This window comes from Geotrypetes seraphini, chromosome 10 (assembly GCF_902459505.1).
Source record: "Geotrypetes seraphini chromosome 10, aGeoSer1.1, whole genome shotgun sequence".
NCBI lineage: Eukaryota > Metazoa > Chordata > Amphibia > Gymnophiona > Dermophiidae > Geotrypetes > Geotrypetes seraphini.
Genome location: NC_047093.1, coordinates 139342335 through 139359287, shown reverse-complemented (window position 1 = coordinate 139359287; position 16953 = coordinate 139342335). Strand labels below are relative to the sequence as shown.

The window sequence follows — 16953 nt, the reverse complement described above, 5'->3', positions numbered from 1 at the left end:
TCTGGAAACTAGAGGATAAACAGTAAGAGGTTGACCCTCAACTGACAAAGGAAAAAATGCAATAGCACTTAAAAGAAGTCTGAGAGATATAACTCGAGACTAAAATCAAATAAAAGAAGAAAATAATCCATGAGCAATTCCACTATGTAGGAATGTGGAACATGAAGAAAAAGAAGACATCAAGAAGAAAAACCGAGACCACTTGTGATGGAAACATTGTTGAGTGGCTGGTTATAACAAAGATAATCCAGAAGATAACAAAGAGGCTGAGAAAGACACAGCCTGAGAAAAATCAACTGAGAAGGCAAATCATTGCAGATTGGAATGAATCAGAGACTTCTGAGTCGGAGTGAACCGAGTGGGAAATATCAGAAGAGGCAAGGTCTCCCTGAAACTGAATTGAAGGAGAAGAGAGAACCCATGTTGCCTGGGCCACCGTGAAGTAAAGAGAAAATGGCGGCTGCATCTCTCTTGAGCTTAAATAAAATGCTCAACAGGAGAAGAAGTGGAGGGAATGCATACAGAAAACATGCCCGTCCAATCCAGAAGAAAAACATCTGCTGCCAGATGGAGAAGGGGCAACTGGTGATTGTGAGGAGTCGCAAACAAGTTCAGTGGTGTGGTGCCCCATTGATGGGCTGGAGAGTTGTAGAGTTGAGAGTCCAGTTGTTGAAGAATTCTGCTGAGGTTGTCTGTTAGGGAATTCTACTCCCAATGAATGTAGACAGGCAGTAAGAGCAGATTGCAAGCCGTCGCCCAAGTCCACATATACTGAGCCTCCTGACACAACATGAGAGAGCCCGTGCCTCCTTGCTTGTTGATGTAGTACAATGCTACTTGAATGTGCCAAGGAGAATGAGGGCAGAGCAGATGATGAAAAACCTTGAGGGCATAAAACATCACTCTGAGAACTAGGAACTTGATGTGAAATGTTCCATTTCCTGGCAGTCCAAAGACCCTAAGACTGTAGATCATCCATATGAGCCCATCATGCGTAAAAAGATGCATCAGTCGTGATGAGAATAGAATGAGGGAACAAATAAAAAAAGACTATTGTATAGATTAGAAGAGATCATCCATAATTGAAGTGACTGCAAATGAGACGATGTCAAAAATATACATGCTTTGAGAGACGATCCGTCGCCTGAGGCCACTGGGAAACAAGCATCCACTGAGGAATGCAAAAATGTAGTCCTACCCATGGTAGAACATAAACAGTTGAAACCCTGTGGCTCAGAAAAAAATCATGTGTCTAGCAAAGACGGTGTGAAAAGGAAGCAACTGCTGACAGACGGATGAGAGTCTGAAGGTGATCTGGAGGAAGAAACGCTCTCATGAGGTGGCTAGGACTGCCTCAATGAATTAGAGACGTGATTGCGGGGAATTTAATTGCCAAGCCTAGAACCCGAAGAAAAGAGATGGTCTGAGAAGTTGCTCAGACCACTTTCGGAGAAGAAACAACTTTGATGAACCAGACATTCAGAAAAAGAAAAAAACCTGAAGGCCGTGTAATCAGATAGATGCGCCCATCACAATCAGACATGTCATGAAGACTTGGAGAGAAGATGCCAGACCGAAAAGAAGGACTTTGTACTGGTAATGGCAGCGAATGAGTTGAACTCACTTGACTACTGTAATGCCCTTCTTCTCAATATTACACAGAAAGAAAAAAGGAGATTACAACTAATACATGTATAATGCAAGAAAGTATGACCATGTCACACCTTTGCTAATAGATGCTCACTGGCTACCAATCGGTCACAGGATTACATTCAAAATAATATTACTCATTTTTAAAACACTAGCATCAAATGAACCTTTATTTATATCTAGATATTTAATCCCACATAGTACACAACGACCACTTCGTTCATCTGGACAAAATCTGCTTACAGTGCCTTCTCTAAAAATTATTGGAACACGTAGATCAGACATGTTCACTGTGATGGGACCTCAGTGGTGGAACGCCCTACCACAATACATTAGAATTGAAAAAGACATCACAACATTTAAAAAATTATTAAAGACTTATTTATTTAATGATGCTTTTAATATTTGAAACTTTTACACTTTTTGGAGATGCTTTTAATAATGCTATGGTTTTAACACCCCCTCCTTTTGTATTTTCCTTTATTTTTCTATTGAAAAATTTAAAAATTGTAACTTTTAACCTTTTTTCCTCCCGACTCATGTATGTATAATATGTAACCTCTATGTATATTGTTAGTTTCTTTTTATTGCTTTTTATTGATTTTGTACATCGCTTAGTAATTTTAATAGGCGATTAATCAAATACACTAATAAACTTGAACTTGAAACTTGAACTCAAAGGTATAATCCGAAAACCATAGGAATTGGGATATGTGGAGGCTTCTTTGAGATCCAGGAAGCATAGCTAGTAGGTCTGAATGAGGAGAAACAAGTGAAACATCTCCCAACCAGAAAAATGACGAGAGCTCTGAGATCTAGGAAAATCTCAATCCCTCAGTGTACTTGGGAATCAAGTAGAAAAAATGGAGGACTGTGCAGAATCTAAAACAGACTCTCTGAGAAAAAAGGTCTGAAAACATTGAGAATAGAAACCTGCCCTATAAAGAAAACCCAGAGAGCGAAGGTGATGAACTCTCAGCGAGGCATGAGGAACTGAAGACAGCCTCCGAATGTAGTACTTGACTATGCCCTAAATATAGGGAAAAATGTAACCACAAAGCTTCGTTGAAAAGAAGATTGAGATGAAGGTGAAGACAGCTATTTGGTCTTGACCAGAGAGTCTCACTTGGTCGAGTAAAACAGACAACTGCTGAGTAGGCATGTCCCAGGAAGCACCAAAAAGGTTTCCCCCAAACAAGGCGTATTTACTAGCCTGACCTGGTGGGCAATGTTGAAAAAACACCGATACTGTATGTGTAAACCTAATTTATGCCAAGTAAAATGGTTACCAAACCAGTGAGGCAGCAGAAGAATCTGGGAAGCCCATTAGCCAACCGGTCCCTAGCGTAGCCCATTCTGCCCAGAAAGACAGAGGCCTACACACTAGCCTGTAGAGTTGACTCCACCAGTAGGGATTATTGGAAAAAGCCTCAGTGTTCCTAAAGACATCAAAAAATGTCCCGTAAAAAATCCTTGAGCAGTTAATCCTTGAACAGTTAAAAATATGACCATGTCACGCCCTTAATGATTGATTCCCATTGGCTCCCAATCAGCCACCGCATCACCTTTAAGGTATTACTTTTAGTTTATAAAACGTTAATTTTTAACGAACCTCAATTTATAACTAGAATGCTCATCCCTCATAATACCCCCCAGTCTCTTCGGTCGACATCTCAAAACCTCCTAGCCATCCCCTCACTGAAAATTGTAGGCACTAGAAGACACGATATGTTTTCAGTAATGGCCCCTCAACTGTGGAACTCACTACCACAGTACATTTGAGTAGAAAAAGATCTTACCTCATTTAAAAAATCTTTAAAAACTTATCTTTTTAAAGACGCATTCAACATTTGATCTTTAGACCTACGACCAGATGCTTTAGGTCTTTAACATTTTGCCCTCCCTCTCGTCTTTTTCCTTTTCGTTTATTCTCTCTAGCAAAGAATTGTAACTTCTCCCCTCTATCCTCCACGACTCATGTCTGTTTAAAATTTGTAAGTTTGATGTAATTTTGTTCGTTCTCACAATTATGTTTTTAGGAAGTTGTACATCGCTTAGCAAATTGAATAAGCGATTCATCAAATATTAATAAAAACTTGAAAAAACATAGGTCAAGGAAAATAAAAATCCTTAGTCAAAGGAATGACTTTACAAAGGTAACTTCCAAGGGAATGGCACAAGGTGCAAACATACTCCTAAAGAATCGTGAAAAAATAAATTCTTAACCCTACTGAAGTGGAAGAGAAGCATGTGGTGAAAAACCCCACTGCTTCAGAAAGATATGGGGTGTTGCTCAAACCCCCACCCCCTCAGAGATTCAATTCCAGCTAAACAGAATCGATGTCAGGGAGTCAGTGTCGAAGGCTGAAAACAGTTTAATGACTGCAAGGCCTTCCTATACTGAATCGATACCGACACCAGCAACGTTTAAGAAGACCAGCATCGCTTTATATGATTTGTCAAAATCGGAAAAGACTCCTGTCAAAGTGCTACCGGTGGCAAGAACTGAGACCAGATTGGCACGAGAAGTCAACATGAACGTCAGCAATAACAACTGAAAATACAGTTGGACATGAAGGAAATCTGCTAAGAGGAAAACACCAGTATCACTGGCTGCATCGCCAGTACTATCGGTGTGCGGAAAAAATGGTTAGCAGGAAAGAAAGAAACATCGGTACCCTGGGTCTATGAACTGGTACCATCGATGTTGCTCCGCGCTTCCAAGATGAGTGTGCCCATATCGAGGCGGAACCGGAAAGAAAAACCACCGGTACCACTGGCCTATGAACCGGTACCATCGGTGCCAGAGATGGGGCTGATCGAGGTCAGCGGGATTAGATTCACTGCTACAATGACCTGAAGCCCAAAGAAGAAAGTTGTGAGCCAACTTACCTAGAGAAGATCAGGCCTGTCAATATCGGTACGGGCTGGAAGAGTGGTGCCGGATGAAGACAAGTTTCCCAGCAAAGCAACCGCACTGATGGAAATTGAGCAGGAAAAGCCTGCATGGAAAAACAGCCATAAGGTGGGGAGAAAACAGTATGGAGACCCCACCAAGCCCAACCAACGACGATAAAAGAAAAAATAAAGAAACTATAAATGTTTAGTTGGTTTTTTTTTTAAACTAAAAAGTCAGAAAACCGCAAGAGCGGGAAGGCAGCGAAAAGAAAATTTTTCAACAGCTGTTGAAACGCGACTTCTTAGCTCCGCGGAAACTAATAAACTGAAGGACCGCGCACCCTCATCGGGTGGGAAGGCACTTGCACATGTGTGGTTCGGGCTATCGCGCACTTTTTGGATTCTTAAAAGTGGCGGTGCACTTTTTAAAGTGGTCCGTACCGGGGCTCCATCGGTAACGTCACCCATACGTGAGAATATGCTGCCTGCTTGTCCTGGGATAATCCAGAATATCAAACTCCTTCCCACCCCCGCCCTAATCAAAACACTCCTAGAGGTTTTCACACACACACACACACACATCCCCTACCCCCCCACCCTACCCCCAATCTTCCAGTTTTATACAAGTCTGAGAAATGTTATGACCTGAAACACATCGAAATGACAACAGTGGCTAGCACAGTAGCCTTGAGACTAACTTGTGGGCTCCTCTTAGCTCCCTCTGTGGTGGGATGGATCACTGATCTGAAAAGACATCTGTTTCTTCTAAAACTGTATAGCGCTACAGTGTAGTGCTACACCCCTCCTCTTCCCCCCCCCCCCCCACAAAATGGAATACTGTATATCAAAGTATCCCTTCAAGTTTCAAGAAAAGTCAACTGAGGTTCATACAAATCCCTTTCCGAGGCTTGACGGAGACAGAACACCAACTCAGAAAAATGTGTGGGCGGCCAACATGCCGGTTTCCATGCTAGACCCTTCCAGTCCACCCGGTTGCTTGCTGACTCCAGAGGGGTTTCAGTCCAGGCCCTGATGCAGCTTCTTATGGCGAGAAAGGTTGCTCAACGTGATGAATCCTTTCCCGCAGATACTACAGGGAAATGGCCTGTCATTGCCATGAAGCAGTTGGTGGTGTTTCAAGTAGGCCTCCTGCCGAAAGAACTTGCTGCACTCCTTGCACTGGTATGGCTTCTCCCCTGTGTGCACTAGAAGGTGTCGATCCAAGTCCCTTTGCTTCCGGAAGAGTTTGCTGCACTCTGAGCAGCCGAAGGGCTTCTTGGGAGGCCTCGGCAGTGGGGGAGGAAAAACCTGGAGCTGCAGCAGCCGCAGAAGCTCACTGCCAGCATGGTGTGAAGGTGCTGATGGGGCTGAATGGCTGAGCTGGTGGTCTTCCAAGGAGGAGACTGAGGGGAGGCTTTGGCCACAGGTGCCGCAGATGAAGGATACGTTGGTGATGTGAGCATCTAAGTGCTGAGCCAGAGCTGTGGCGGTAGAGAAAAAAGTCCCGCATTCACACTGGTAGAGGCTCTCTGGTGTGGCACAAGCAGTACACTGCCTTCCTGTGGCACTGCCAGAGTCCTTGGCACATAGCTGGCACCGAGGGGCTGAGGGCTGCCGCAGCTTCCTTTCGCCATGGGTCAACCTGTGCCTCTTCAGCAGGGACTGGGTATTAAAGTTACGCTCACACTCTGGACATTTGAACGGCTTGGCTCCACTGTGCACCAGCCAGTGTCTCCGAAGTTCACTTGGCTGCTGAAAATACCGGCTACAAGCCCCGCAGCCGTAAGGCCCCAGCCTCCCTGCAGAAACGGCGCCCGAGGGCACCTTGGCCTTCTCTTGATAAGGGGTCGCTTGCTGCACAATTTGATGCTGCTTGCTCAGATGCCGCCGAAGGCTGTTTCTCAGGGAGAAGCGGAGCTGGCAAACGTGACAGATATAAGGCTTTTCTCCCGTGTGGACCACCTGGTGGGTCAGGAGGCTGGTGGAATCGCGGAAGCGCTTGGGGCACTGGGTGCAATGAAAGGGTCGCTCGCCTGTGTGGCAGCGGATGTGGTTGGCCAGGTTGAAGGAGTGCTTAAAATTCTTGCTGCAGTGCGGGCAGCCGAAGGGCTTCAGCTGGGTGTGGCAGGCAAAGTGGCGGCGCAGACCCGAGCGAAATCGGAAGCTCTTGTCACATTCGCTGCACTGGAAGGGGTCTGCCTCCTCATCCTGCGACTGGGGCATAGCTACGGCTGCCTGCACTCGCTGTACAGTCTCACCCTCTGGGTTAGACTTTGTCGTCTCCAGCAGGGTGCAGCTAGTCCACATCCGTCCGGGCCTGGTGGAATATCTGCCATCAATGTCGATTTGCTCACCTACTTCTACCTCTGACGAGGCAACGTCAAAACAGTTCACGAGGGCCCCCTTGATCTCTAAAGGAAGATCATCTCCATCTTCTTTCACAAGGAGCTCCATGGTGCTTTTCCTCTAGATGGCAGAACCCCGGTCTAAGCAGCAATGTGGCAATTTCTGGAAGTGAGCAGACACACAATCAAACGACTCGGTCAAGAGCATATTTCAATTTTATTTATTTAATTAATTTTCTATACCGTTTTCCCAGGGGAGCTCAAAACAGTTTACTTGAATTTATTCAGGTAATTAAGCATTTTTCCTGTCTGTCCCAGCAGGCGTTCACAATCTATCTAATCTACCTGGGGGGAATGGGGGGGATTAAGTGACTTGCCCAGGGTCACAAGGAGCAGTGTGGGTTTGAACCCATAACTTCAGGGTGCTGAGGCTGTAGCTTTAACCGCTGAACCAATCTAGAAATCAAAATGTAATAAAAGTGAGCCAGGTACAATGAACCATTGGTGGAATGAGGCATTGTCATCACAATACCAGCTCTGATTATCAGAAGCTGAAACGTTTCACACTATTTATTTATTCATTCAACTTTTTTTAGTGGTTAAAACAGCTGCCTCAGCACCCTGGGTTTATGAGATTGATTCCTACTACAGCTCCTTGTGATCCTTGGTAAGTACTTAACACTTTATTGTCCCAAGTACAACATAAGTACCTGTCTAAAATGTGTAAATCGCACTGAAAAAACGGTACTTCATGTTCCATCCTTTATTCCAAAATCCCAAATACAGTACCCCCCCCCCCCCAAAAAAAAAAAAAAAAAGTTAAATATACATGCACCAGAAAAACATAATGGCCCTTCCATACCCTCTTTGCTAATCTGCTTGGAGAAAGATTTCATACCCCCATCCCCAGCTTTGATTTTAAGACAAAAGCATGTAAAGTGGGAACGAGAACTACAATTCCCAGAATGCATCCCAACAAGAAGGGAAGGAAACACACAAACAGCAAGAAGGGGCCCCAGACCTGAAGGGCTGCACGTGCTGCGCAGGGCGTGCACGAGCGCCGGTCTGAAGCGTTGTCGCCGGCTGATGACGTCACCAGCAGCCCTCCAACCAAGGAGGAGGGCACCGGGCCGGAGAAGGATGGAGGAAGCCCCGTTGCCCGCCCCGAGCACCCCGACGAAGAAAAGACACGAGCAAATCCGCGACGTCGACCAACCCTCCGCCCCCCGGCGCCTCCCTCTCCCCCATTGACCCCCGCCACGCGTCCCTCTGCGTGCTGGCGTCATCGACCCGCCTACCTCCGGGCGGACGACTGGGCGTGACCTCCTCGCGCCTGGCGGAGGAAGTGACGGAAAGTAGTGGGCGGGGCCAGCTGCCCGGACGTTTAAAGGGGCAGAGGCGCTGCCTCGCGACCTAGAGACTGCGTCTGATTGGTTCGTAGGGGCAGTGATGGTGACGTTCGCATCGCATAGACTCCTGGAGCTCGATCCCGGGCGCATTTGTATTATTGGACCTGATGGAAAGGAGGAAGTCTATGGTGACGTCATAAGCAGCTTGGCTGAACTGGCTGCAACATGTGATGCTTGCACTGCGCTTGGGGGGGGGAAGGGGAGGTTTCACGTGCTATGATTAGAGTCTCCGAGAAAGCCTGACTGGTGCCATGCTGTTCCGGGAGGGAGCTTTGGGGGGGGGGGCAGGCTTGGATTTCTGACTACCCCCTCCCTGGTGCATGATGGGACCTGTAGGATCAGGCACCGCAAAGGGACAGTGTCACACGCTCTCAGCCTTTAATACAGCTGTCTTTAGTGCCTGGGAGTTGCCCAAGTTACCCACTTCCAGGTTGGAGCCTTTCTGGCCTAGTGTTGATAGATCTCAAAGCAGTGTGGGATTTGTAGTCCATGATTCAGCCCATTGAAATCAGTGCTGCAGGTCCCATCATGCACAAAGATGGGTGGTCAGAGGTGCAGTTCTGGCCCCCAATCTCCAGCCCAAAACTTGGTAGCTTGGCATCTCTAGGATCATTCTGACAAAGAATGATGCAGGATGGAAATTGTGAAGGCGGATATGGTCAAAGTTGAAGACGAGATCCTGCAGTGCCTTATGATGATGTTTTTCACCAACACCATAAGGGGAAAATTAAGCCCCTGAAGCAGCTCATGCAATAATTATTTTGTAATACCTCTTCAATGTTGACTGCCTGCCTCCTCAATTTCCTTCCTTCAGGATTTAGCAGGTCATTTGCCTACTTGTTTCTCAGAAATGCACAAAGCTGACACGGTACTCATTTCCAGGAGGGAGACTTCTGTTTTTAAACTTGCATCCTAAAGCAGCATAATGTCTTTAGTTCCTGATCTAGTTAATTGAAATCAGTATTGCTGGAGGGGGGGGGGGGAAAGAATCATAAATCTAGGACTGGATAAAAATATTCCTTCTGGAACTGGGTAACTTAATAGCTCTGAATGTACCAAGTAGAAATCTTGCAAAGCACTGAGAAAATAATATTGAAACACAGAATCTGGTGTCAGAGAAGGACAAAAAGGCTTGTCTGGTCTGCCCAGTAATTCCTGGTTCAGTGTCACACACCAAAAGTAGCTTGGGGCAGAATTGATCAGCATGGTATACCCACCTTCCATTGTGAAGAGGAGCATTTCCAGTTCCATATCAAAGAGGTCTTGATGTGCCAGGGGGATGAGGGGAGGGGGGTTTCAGATAGGCTTGCAAAGGAAGGATAATTACTTACTGGCTAGAAGCATTTCTACTTGCTATCCAAGAAGAAGGCACTGCTTCATCGCATGCTTCAAAAAGAACGAAGCTGGAAAATTAATTCATACCCTCTCTGAAAACTGGAAAACTTTCTTCTCAAACTTTCCATCTCCAATGAAGGAAATCATTTTCAGGACCTAAGTGCGTAGGGTTATGACCAGTACAACAAAACATATTTTTCAGTTTAATAGAATTACAATGTCTCTTCCTAGAAGAAGCTTAACCTCCCTTTCTTCAGAAGCAAAGTGTAAGTAACTTATCATAAAGGTTGTATGGAAGATTTTCCAAAACTTATGATGGAAATTCAGGTACCTCAAATAAGACTATCAGCAGCATACCAGAGCATAGGAGCCAACTTTTCAAAATGATTGGGGATGTTAAACCCAATGAAAATTACCCCTCCCTGGACACACATCGAGGAGTTTGCTCAATATTGGGGGTGCTCAAGCACCCACAACACCTACAAAGCTGGTTCCTATGTACCAGAGACCCAAGAAAACTACAGAAAGCATTAAGGCATTTAAACTGTGCTTGAGAACTAGCAGAACAGAGGAGACCTGGAGGGAATACATACAAGTGGGTTGGGTACGAGGGATGGGGAATCCTTACACTAGTAATTTCTTGTGTGCACTTGGCTAGCTCAACTCTTGAACTCCTGGGACTGCCAAGTGAGCCCTTTTTTGGGAAGAGGGTTGAGGTCTCTCTTAGCTGTCACCTCCTCACTCTTTTGCCAAGCATTGTATGATTTCAAACACATACGGTAAGGACCACATCTCCCATAATCCATTAGTTTGGCCTGCAATCTCTTTTCAGAAACCAGTCACTGGCCCTCTTGCTCCCTGTTGTATCTGTCTTTCATAATACTCCATCTCTTCTTTCCACATAGGTACATCGCCATATCCAGCCACTGATACCAGCTCAGGACTGTACATTTTATTGGTTAATACAGCTCATTACACATTGCCCAGCCCCTCTGTGGGGTCTGCTAACAGTGTCTCTTTTCTGGAGGCCCAGGCATTACTCCCACATACTAGAGAATGACACGGGGAAAAATTCTGTCCCCGTCACTACCCCGTCCCCGGACCACCATCCCCTTCACCGCCCCGTCCCCGCAGCATGTATACAAGCCTCAGTACTGCAAAAAACAAACAAAAAAACTCTCATCTGTGTTTGTCTAAAAATGGATCTAATCAGTTTTTCCAAAATAATTTTATCAGTTAAAATTAACAAGTCTGTCAGTTGTATAGCTTTTCTCTAAAAGACACAGCTGTTGAGCAGGAAAGGCGAGGGTAACCACTTGATCGTCAGAAGGTGGAAATGCAGCTAGATGTGAAGGGCAGAGCGTGGGAAATGGAGATCAAGCTAAGAAAAATCCTGCTAGAGACATTTTGCTCCCTGTCATGCCTTTCATTCTACAGTGCATCGGTAGAGGTACTGAAAGGGACAGGCTGCAGTGTAATGTGACTAGCACGGGCTTCTCAGGCCCTGGGTCTCCGTACCTACAGATTGACTTCCCCAGGGTTGCTGCTGCTTCTCTGCCCTGGCCGTCAACCATTGTTCGTGTCCCTTCTTCAGTCATGTGTGGCTGCCGAAACTTCTTCTCTGATGCAACTTCCTGTTTCCGGTTGCGTCAGAGGACAAGTTTCAACTTTCAAGCAGCCGCGAGCGACTTGTTGAAATGCTCGTGCCGCTGGGAGACAAAAATGAAAATCGCCATGAAAGTAAGGTGAGGGGAAGAGAGGGAGGGAGATGCCTGCACGCGGTGATGGGGAGATGCTTGCACGCTGCATGTGGCGATCGGGAGGGAGAGGGGTGCTGGACTCTGCAATTGGTGACCGCACGCGTTCCCTCACTTCACTGCGGAGACAAGGCCATTCACCACTCCACGGGGCGGTAAAAGGCCTTGTCCCCGTACCTGTGGTGAATACTTTTTTTTCTGTTCCCGTTTTGGCAGGTTACCCACAGCTAGCCACAGGTAACAGCCACCGTGTCATTCTCTATCGCATACCTCTTCTGGTCTCAGGTGTGATGCAACGACTCCTAATGTCCTATTTGTAGTGGGTTTCTGGGGATTAACTGTGTGCATGTGTCCATTTATACAGGAGAGAGAAGGGGTCCCAGCTGAAGGCAACAGGGAGATCGGGGGGGGGGGATGGAATGTGAACATTTCTGCCCTACCGCCTCTCCTGCCAGAAATAAAATATGAGGGGAGTACTCTTAAATAAGAAAGTGTGTGGTAAGTTTGTATCTTGGGAGAACTTGGCTGGAACAAAATAAATCTATAAATTAAAGAGATAACTTGTTTCTTCCAAGATCAGAACCGCTTTGTGTAGTGGTTTCAAGAAAAAAAACAAAATTTAATATTTTGACTACACAGTTACTGCAGAATGGAAATGGAGCAGGAAGCTCAGCAAGACAAGAGTGACTGGCCTGCTGGTCTAATCTCAAAAACACATCCTTAGCTTGAGATGCTATCTTCTTGCTGCAGTAACAATATGCAAAAACCACCATGATTTCTAGCTAGTGAAGAACTGCGGCAGATGTAAGCTGGAGACCACAGAGTACCCACATGCACAGGCCTCATCAGCCTTAAACTGTGACTTAACGCCAGAAGGGATCCTTCTAAGACAGTTCCTTTACCTTCCTTAATGAGCCACAAGCTACAATTTAAGCAGGACAAAGGTTTCAGTCAATGCACAAATCAGATTGATTGATTATACTTAACTAAAAGCATCCTGCAGTGCAGACAGATATCAGATCATTACAAAATGGACTGAGGATGGTATTCATCTGAACAGATCAGAGCACTGTAGCAAAGGATGTCCCAGCTCATCTCATGCCTGTGTTACATTCGGAGTCCAGCTGAACTCTTCCCAGCCTGAGCTACTGCAGAGCCAACATAGCTAGAGAAGACAGAGCTGTGGTGTTGGGGTTGTTTTTTTTTTTGTCTTCTGTTCAACAATGTAGATTTTTATTAGATCTAGGGATGACCAACTGGCAGATTTTCAGGACAGGTAGAGGCATTCCAGATTTTATAGCCTCTTCACTCAAGGTCTTGCATCTCCTAAACTTACTTTAGGAAAAAAAAAAAAAAAATCAGTGTATGCATGGATGTAAAACCAGGACTGGATCAGCCTGTTCCAAAACTATGAGGCCAACTGGATTCTGGATTCTGCATTGGTTCAGTGTGAAAATTACATAAGAACATTAATACTGTAGTCCCATTTTTTGTCCATGAAAGAACACTGCTCTGCCTTCTGCAGCAACATCAGCTCTGCAGGATCCCTCTAGGGGCAGACCATGAGAGGGAGTGAAAGAGATGTTAAATTTCTGACAGCGCAATGTTCATTCTGTGTTGTCCTCCATCAGTGTGTCCTCTGTGGCCTCGCCCCAGTCGCTGCTGTCTCCTGCCTCTCGCTGATAGAAGGTTTCCCGGGCGTGTTTCCGCTTGATGTGACGGCGGAGCGTGTTGCGTTCCGTGAACCGTAAGTGGCAGAGTTCACACTGGTAGGGCTTCTCACCCGTGTGCACTCGCTGGTGGCGCAACAGCTCCCCAGACTCCCTGAAGCCCTTCAGACAGATGGTGCAGCGGAAGGGCCGCTCCCCAGTATGGATATGTTTGTGCCGCTGCAGGTGTGAGGAACGCTTGAAGCTCTTCCCGCACACTTTGCACTCAAAGGGCTTATGCTCCGAGTGCGTGATGCTATGCCGCTCTAGGTCCGAGAGATACAGGAAAGTCCGGAAGCAGACCAGGCAATAGTGCAGCTTCCTGGGGCCTGGTGGTGGTGATGAAGACGTTGGCGGTGGAGGGGGCAGAGGAGGCACCTCCTCCGTGGGATGCTGGGGCTCTCCCTCTGCTGCTTTCTCCAGGTCCTTTTTCATCACGGTGTAGGGCATGCCCTTATCATCGATCAAGAGGAACTGGCCTTCTCCTGTCACCTCCTCCGAGCTGCTGTGTGGTTGAGCTGATGGGCCCCTGGGGGCAGGAGTTTGAGCTATAGGTCTGCTGCTGATAGAAGAGTCCGCAGGTGTCTGCTGGGGAGGGGATTTCTCAGGAAAATGTCTCAAGGTGCTTGTGGTCTTTACACAGTACGGACCCCTGACCATTAATCCAGGGGACTGGGGGCTCCTTGAATACCTCTTCAAGGGCATCCGTCTGGGAACCCTCTGTCCTAGGTCGGGATCTTCCAGTCCATCCTCCATCAATGGCCTCTCAGTCCCCTCCTGGCTGGGCTCTGGCAATGAATCCCTCCCACCTGTCAACACAGAGTTTAGCAGTGGTCCCCAAGTAGCATGCCTCAAAGGTTTAGAGAGGAGGTCTCCAGCTGATGCACTGAGCTCCATTTTGACTGCTGGTCCCCTACTGGATGAGGTTTCTGGGTCCTCAGTCCTTTCACCCCGGTGAACTTTGCTGCTATGGTTGAAGTACAGCTGGACAGGTTTTGCATCGTTGCGAAAAGAGCTCAGCTTGGTCAGTGGTTCAACACGCAGGCAACCGTCATCCTGCTGACCCACCCCTTGGATCTTTGGCTGGAAACAAAGGCCATCGCCTTCGATGCCGTCCTCCGTCCTGCTCCCACATCCTCCTTCATCTTCCAGTTTCACAGCTCTGGTGTTTGTCAAGCCATACCTGCCACTTCCCTCCGGTTTCAGATCCCAGCCTCCCCCAAGCTGCTTCTCGGGCCTGGGCCAGATGCCACCAAACTGTGTACTGCAGGTCTGGTCATCTGTCAGCGATTCTGCTTTTGGGTGCCAAAGGCAGGATGCATTCTGACTGGCCGGTTCCATCGGGCTTCTCTGCAGCTCAGGTCCTCCAGCCAAACATCGCTGCCAAAAACAAAGTTACATTTGAAAGACTGTGCTAAAGTGTACACGCTCCCATTGATTACAGGTCATCACGAAATATAAAATGCAGGGAAACAGGGGCGAAGGGATTGAAAACGTCAGAGGAGGTTGCAGTAAAACACAGAGCACACAGGAGCTGAAAATAGCAGAGGCAAGCCCTACCAAAATGCAAATAAAGTGCAGGGCTGAAAATACCAGAGGAGACAAAGTGCAAAGCATGCAGAAAAGTACCAGAGGAGACTCCAGGGATGAAAATGCAGGGAAACAGGGGCGAAGGGATTGAAAACGTCAGAGGAGGTTGCAGTAAAACACAGAGCACACAGGAGTTGAAAATAGCAGAGGCAAGCCCTACCAAAATGCAAATAAAGTGCAGGGCTGAAAATACCAGAGGAGACAAAGTGCAAAGCATGCAGAAAAGTACCAGAGGAGACTCCAGGGATGAAAATGCCCTAGGGAAGCTCCAGCAAATGCAGAGAGAGCAGAGACAGAAAAAATGCCGGAGAGAAAATCCAGCAACATGCAGAGACTGCAGGGGGGCGAAAATAGCAAGAGACTGACAAAATGCAGAGGGCAGGGTCTGAGTGTACTGGAGAGGTGGCTACGGAAGTAGTCCCCCTGCAAGTTAGAATCACACCAGGGCCATCTCTGGTTTGTACACAACAACAGAGGGGAAAACAATGAGTCCTGGCAGCAGTGAAATTCATAATAAAGGCATGCATTTTTGCTGACCACTAAATAGACTATATTTCACTTGGCACTGAGCCGCCTTCTGCTTCTCCTTGCTCCAGTGTAATAAAATAAGAAGCAGAGGGTGCCCTGGTAAACCAGAATTTGAGCAGAAAGAGGGATTTCTACTACCTTTCTTTCATTGTGATCTCAATGCAGCTGGGATCTGGGCTGGGTGAGTGGGAGGCAGCTGGTGGGGCTGGAATGGGAGTCCGGCTGGAAACCTCTGGGTCCACCTCTGGCTGGCGGCTGGATGTCTGGAACAAAAGGACTCAGCCTGCATAGAGGCACTAGGACCAGAGAGCTGCTTCCGCCAGCGAGGAGCCTGGGAGCCAAGCCAGCCTGCTGCAAGATGCCCTCTGGGTCCTAGAACCAATGGCCATGCCAGGGAATGCAACCGACACCTCAGTCCTGGGGCACAGGAATGAGGTGGATTAGGGAGATGAGATTTCATGTGAATAGGTGCAAAGTGATGCACAGTGGGAAAAAGCACCTGAACTGGGTTCAGATTAGGAGAAGGATCTTGGAGTCATAGTGGACAATACCATCATAGGTCCAGGAGTGACCCACACCCTGAATATTGCAGGCAGTTCTAGTCACTGCATCTCAAAAAATGCATAGCAACGTTAGAAAAGGTGGAAAAATTATAAAAGAAGTTTAAGAGCCTAAGGCTGTTCAGTTTGGAGAAGAGAGCTGAGGGGGGATTATGATAGAGGTCTCTACAACGTCCTGAGTGGAGTGGAAAGTATCTTTCATTCTGTGCACAGTTAACTGGGGAAGTTAGTGTCCGTAAGTGTGGTCAAGCTATCTAGCATGGCTGGGGTTAATAAAGGTTTAGAAAGATTCCTGGAGGAAAAATCTGAATTTAGGAAAGCTACTGCTTATGGTTGCTTGTGGTTATTTCAGCAGTCTGCACATTTGAGCAAAATACTGTAAATGAAGGTAGTGCAGAGTAGAGAGTTGCACGGGGATAGAAATCCCACCCATCCCTGCCCGTCCCCGCCAGGATCCTCTCCTCCCCGCAAGGAATTACCTCCCTCCCCGCCCATCCCCATAAAAAGCAGCAATTATTTCTGACAGGATCATCAATTCCACAGTTTCTTTTGTGTTTGCGCTGCTGTTTTCCTTGTGGAATCTCTTTGGTGGAACCCACTTTTTGTTTTCTGTTCAGGTAATTAACTTATAAACCCCCCTCTTTTACTAAGGCTGACGTGTCCATTATATTATATGGATGAACCCTGCTTCCAAAGCCTTCCATCCCCGTGGGAGTCCCGTTGGTTAGAGGGGGGTCCCCGTGGGAGTCCCGTGGGTTAGGACGGAATTCCCGTGGGACCCGCGGGATTCCCGCAATCCCCGTGCAGACCTCTAGTGCAGAGGCTAAAAATACCAGACGGGATTCCAACAAAATACAGGCAGTGTGGAGGGAGGGGAGGAGGAACTGAAAATACCAGAGGAGACTCCAGCAAAATGCTGAGAGTACTTTTCACAGGAGTCTCTTGGCGTCTCCATTGTATTTTCAGTTATAGCTTATATATCTTTCCTTTTGGCTAAGTCTTAATAATAATATTGTAATTAATAGCTAAAGAGACATATGATCAAGAAACTGTTTTATTTTACTTTTGTGATCATGATAAAAATACCGAGGGCCTCAAAATAGTACCTGGCGGGCCACATGTGGGCCCCCAGGCCGCAAGTTTGAGACCACCGCTCTACATTCTCAGCATTT

At 46.9% G+C, this 16953-nt stretch overlaps 2 protein-coding genes across 4 annotated transcripts; both read right to left on the bottom strand.

Annotated features, from left to right (window-relative positions):
* Window positions 1-5393: 5393 nt before the first annotated feature.
* On the bottom strand, window positions 5394-8239 carry FIZ1 (FLT3 interacting zinc finger 1). 3 transcript variants are annotated; one of them, XM_033961689.1, is made up of 2 exons: window positions 8192-8239; window positions 5394-7056 (listed from the first exon to the last, which is right to left on the bottom strand). In XM_033961689.1, exon 2 carries the CDS (start codon window positions 7000-7002, stop codon window positions 5566-5568), a length of 1437 nt encoding a protein of 478 aa, XP_033817580.1. In that variant the 5' UTR covers window positions 7003-7056; window positions 8192-8239; the 3' UTR covers window positions 5394-5565. The 3 variants fall into 3 exon arrangements, with proteins under 3 accessions (XP_033817580.1, XP_033817579.1, XP_033817581.1); XM_033961688.1 differs by lacking the exon at window positions 8192-8239 and adding an exon at window positions 7915-8035; XM_033961690.1 differs by lacking the exon at window positions 8192-8239 and adding an exon at window positions 7756-7815.
* Window positions 8240-11986: 3747 nt separating this feature from the next.
* ZNF524 (zinc finger protein 524) lies at window positions 11987-15496 on the bottom strand. The gene is made up of 2 exons (XM_033962257.1): window positions 15360-15496; window positions 11987-14483 (listed from the first exon to the last, which is right to left on the bottom strand). Exon 2 carries the CDS (start codon window positions 14442-14444, stop codon window positions 13002-13004), a length of 1443 nt encoding a protein of 480 aa, XP_033818148.1. The 5' UTR covers window positions 14445-14483; window positions 15360-15496; the 3' UTR covers window positions 11987-13001.
* Window positions 15497-16953: the final 1457 nt, after the last annotated feature.

Excerpts from the sequence above, each read along its gene's own strand:
- FIZ1 (XM_033961689.1), bottom strand. The coding sequence starts at position 7,002 with ATGGAGCTCCTTGTGAAAGAAGATGGAGATGATCTTCCTTTAGAGATC.
- ZNF524 (XM_033962257.1), bottom strand. The coding sequence starts at position 14,444 with ATGGAACCGGCCAGTCAGAATGCATCCTGCCTTTGGCACCCAAAAGCA.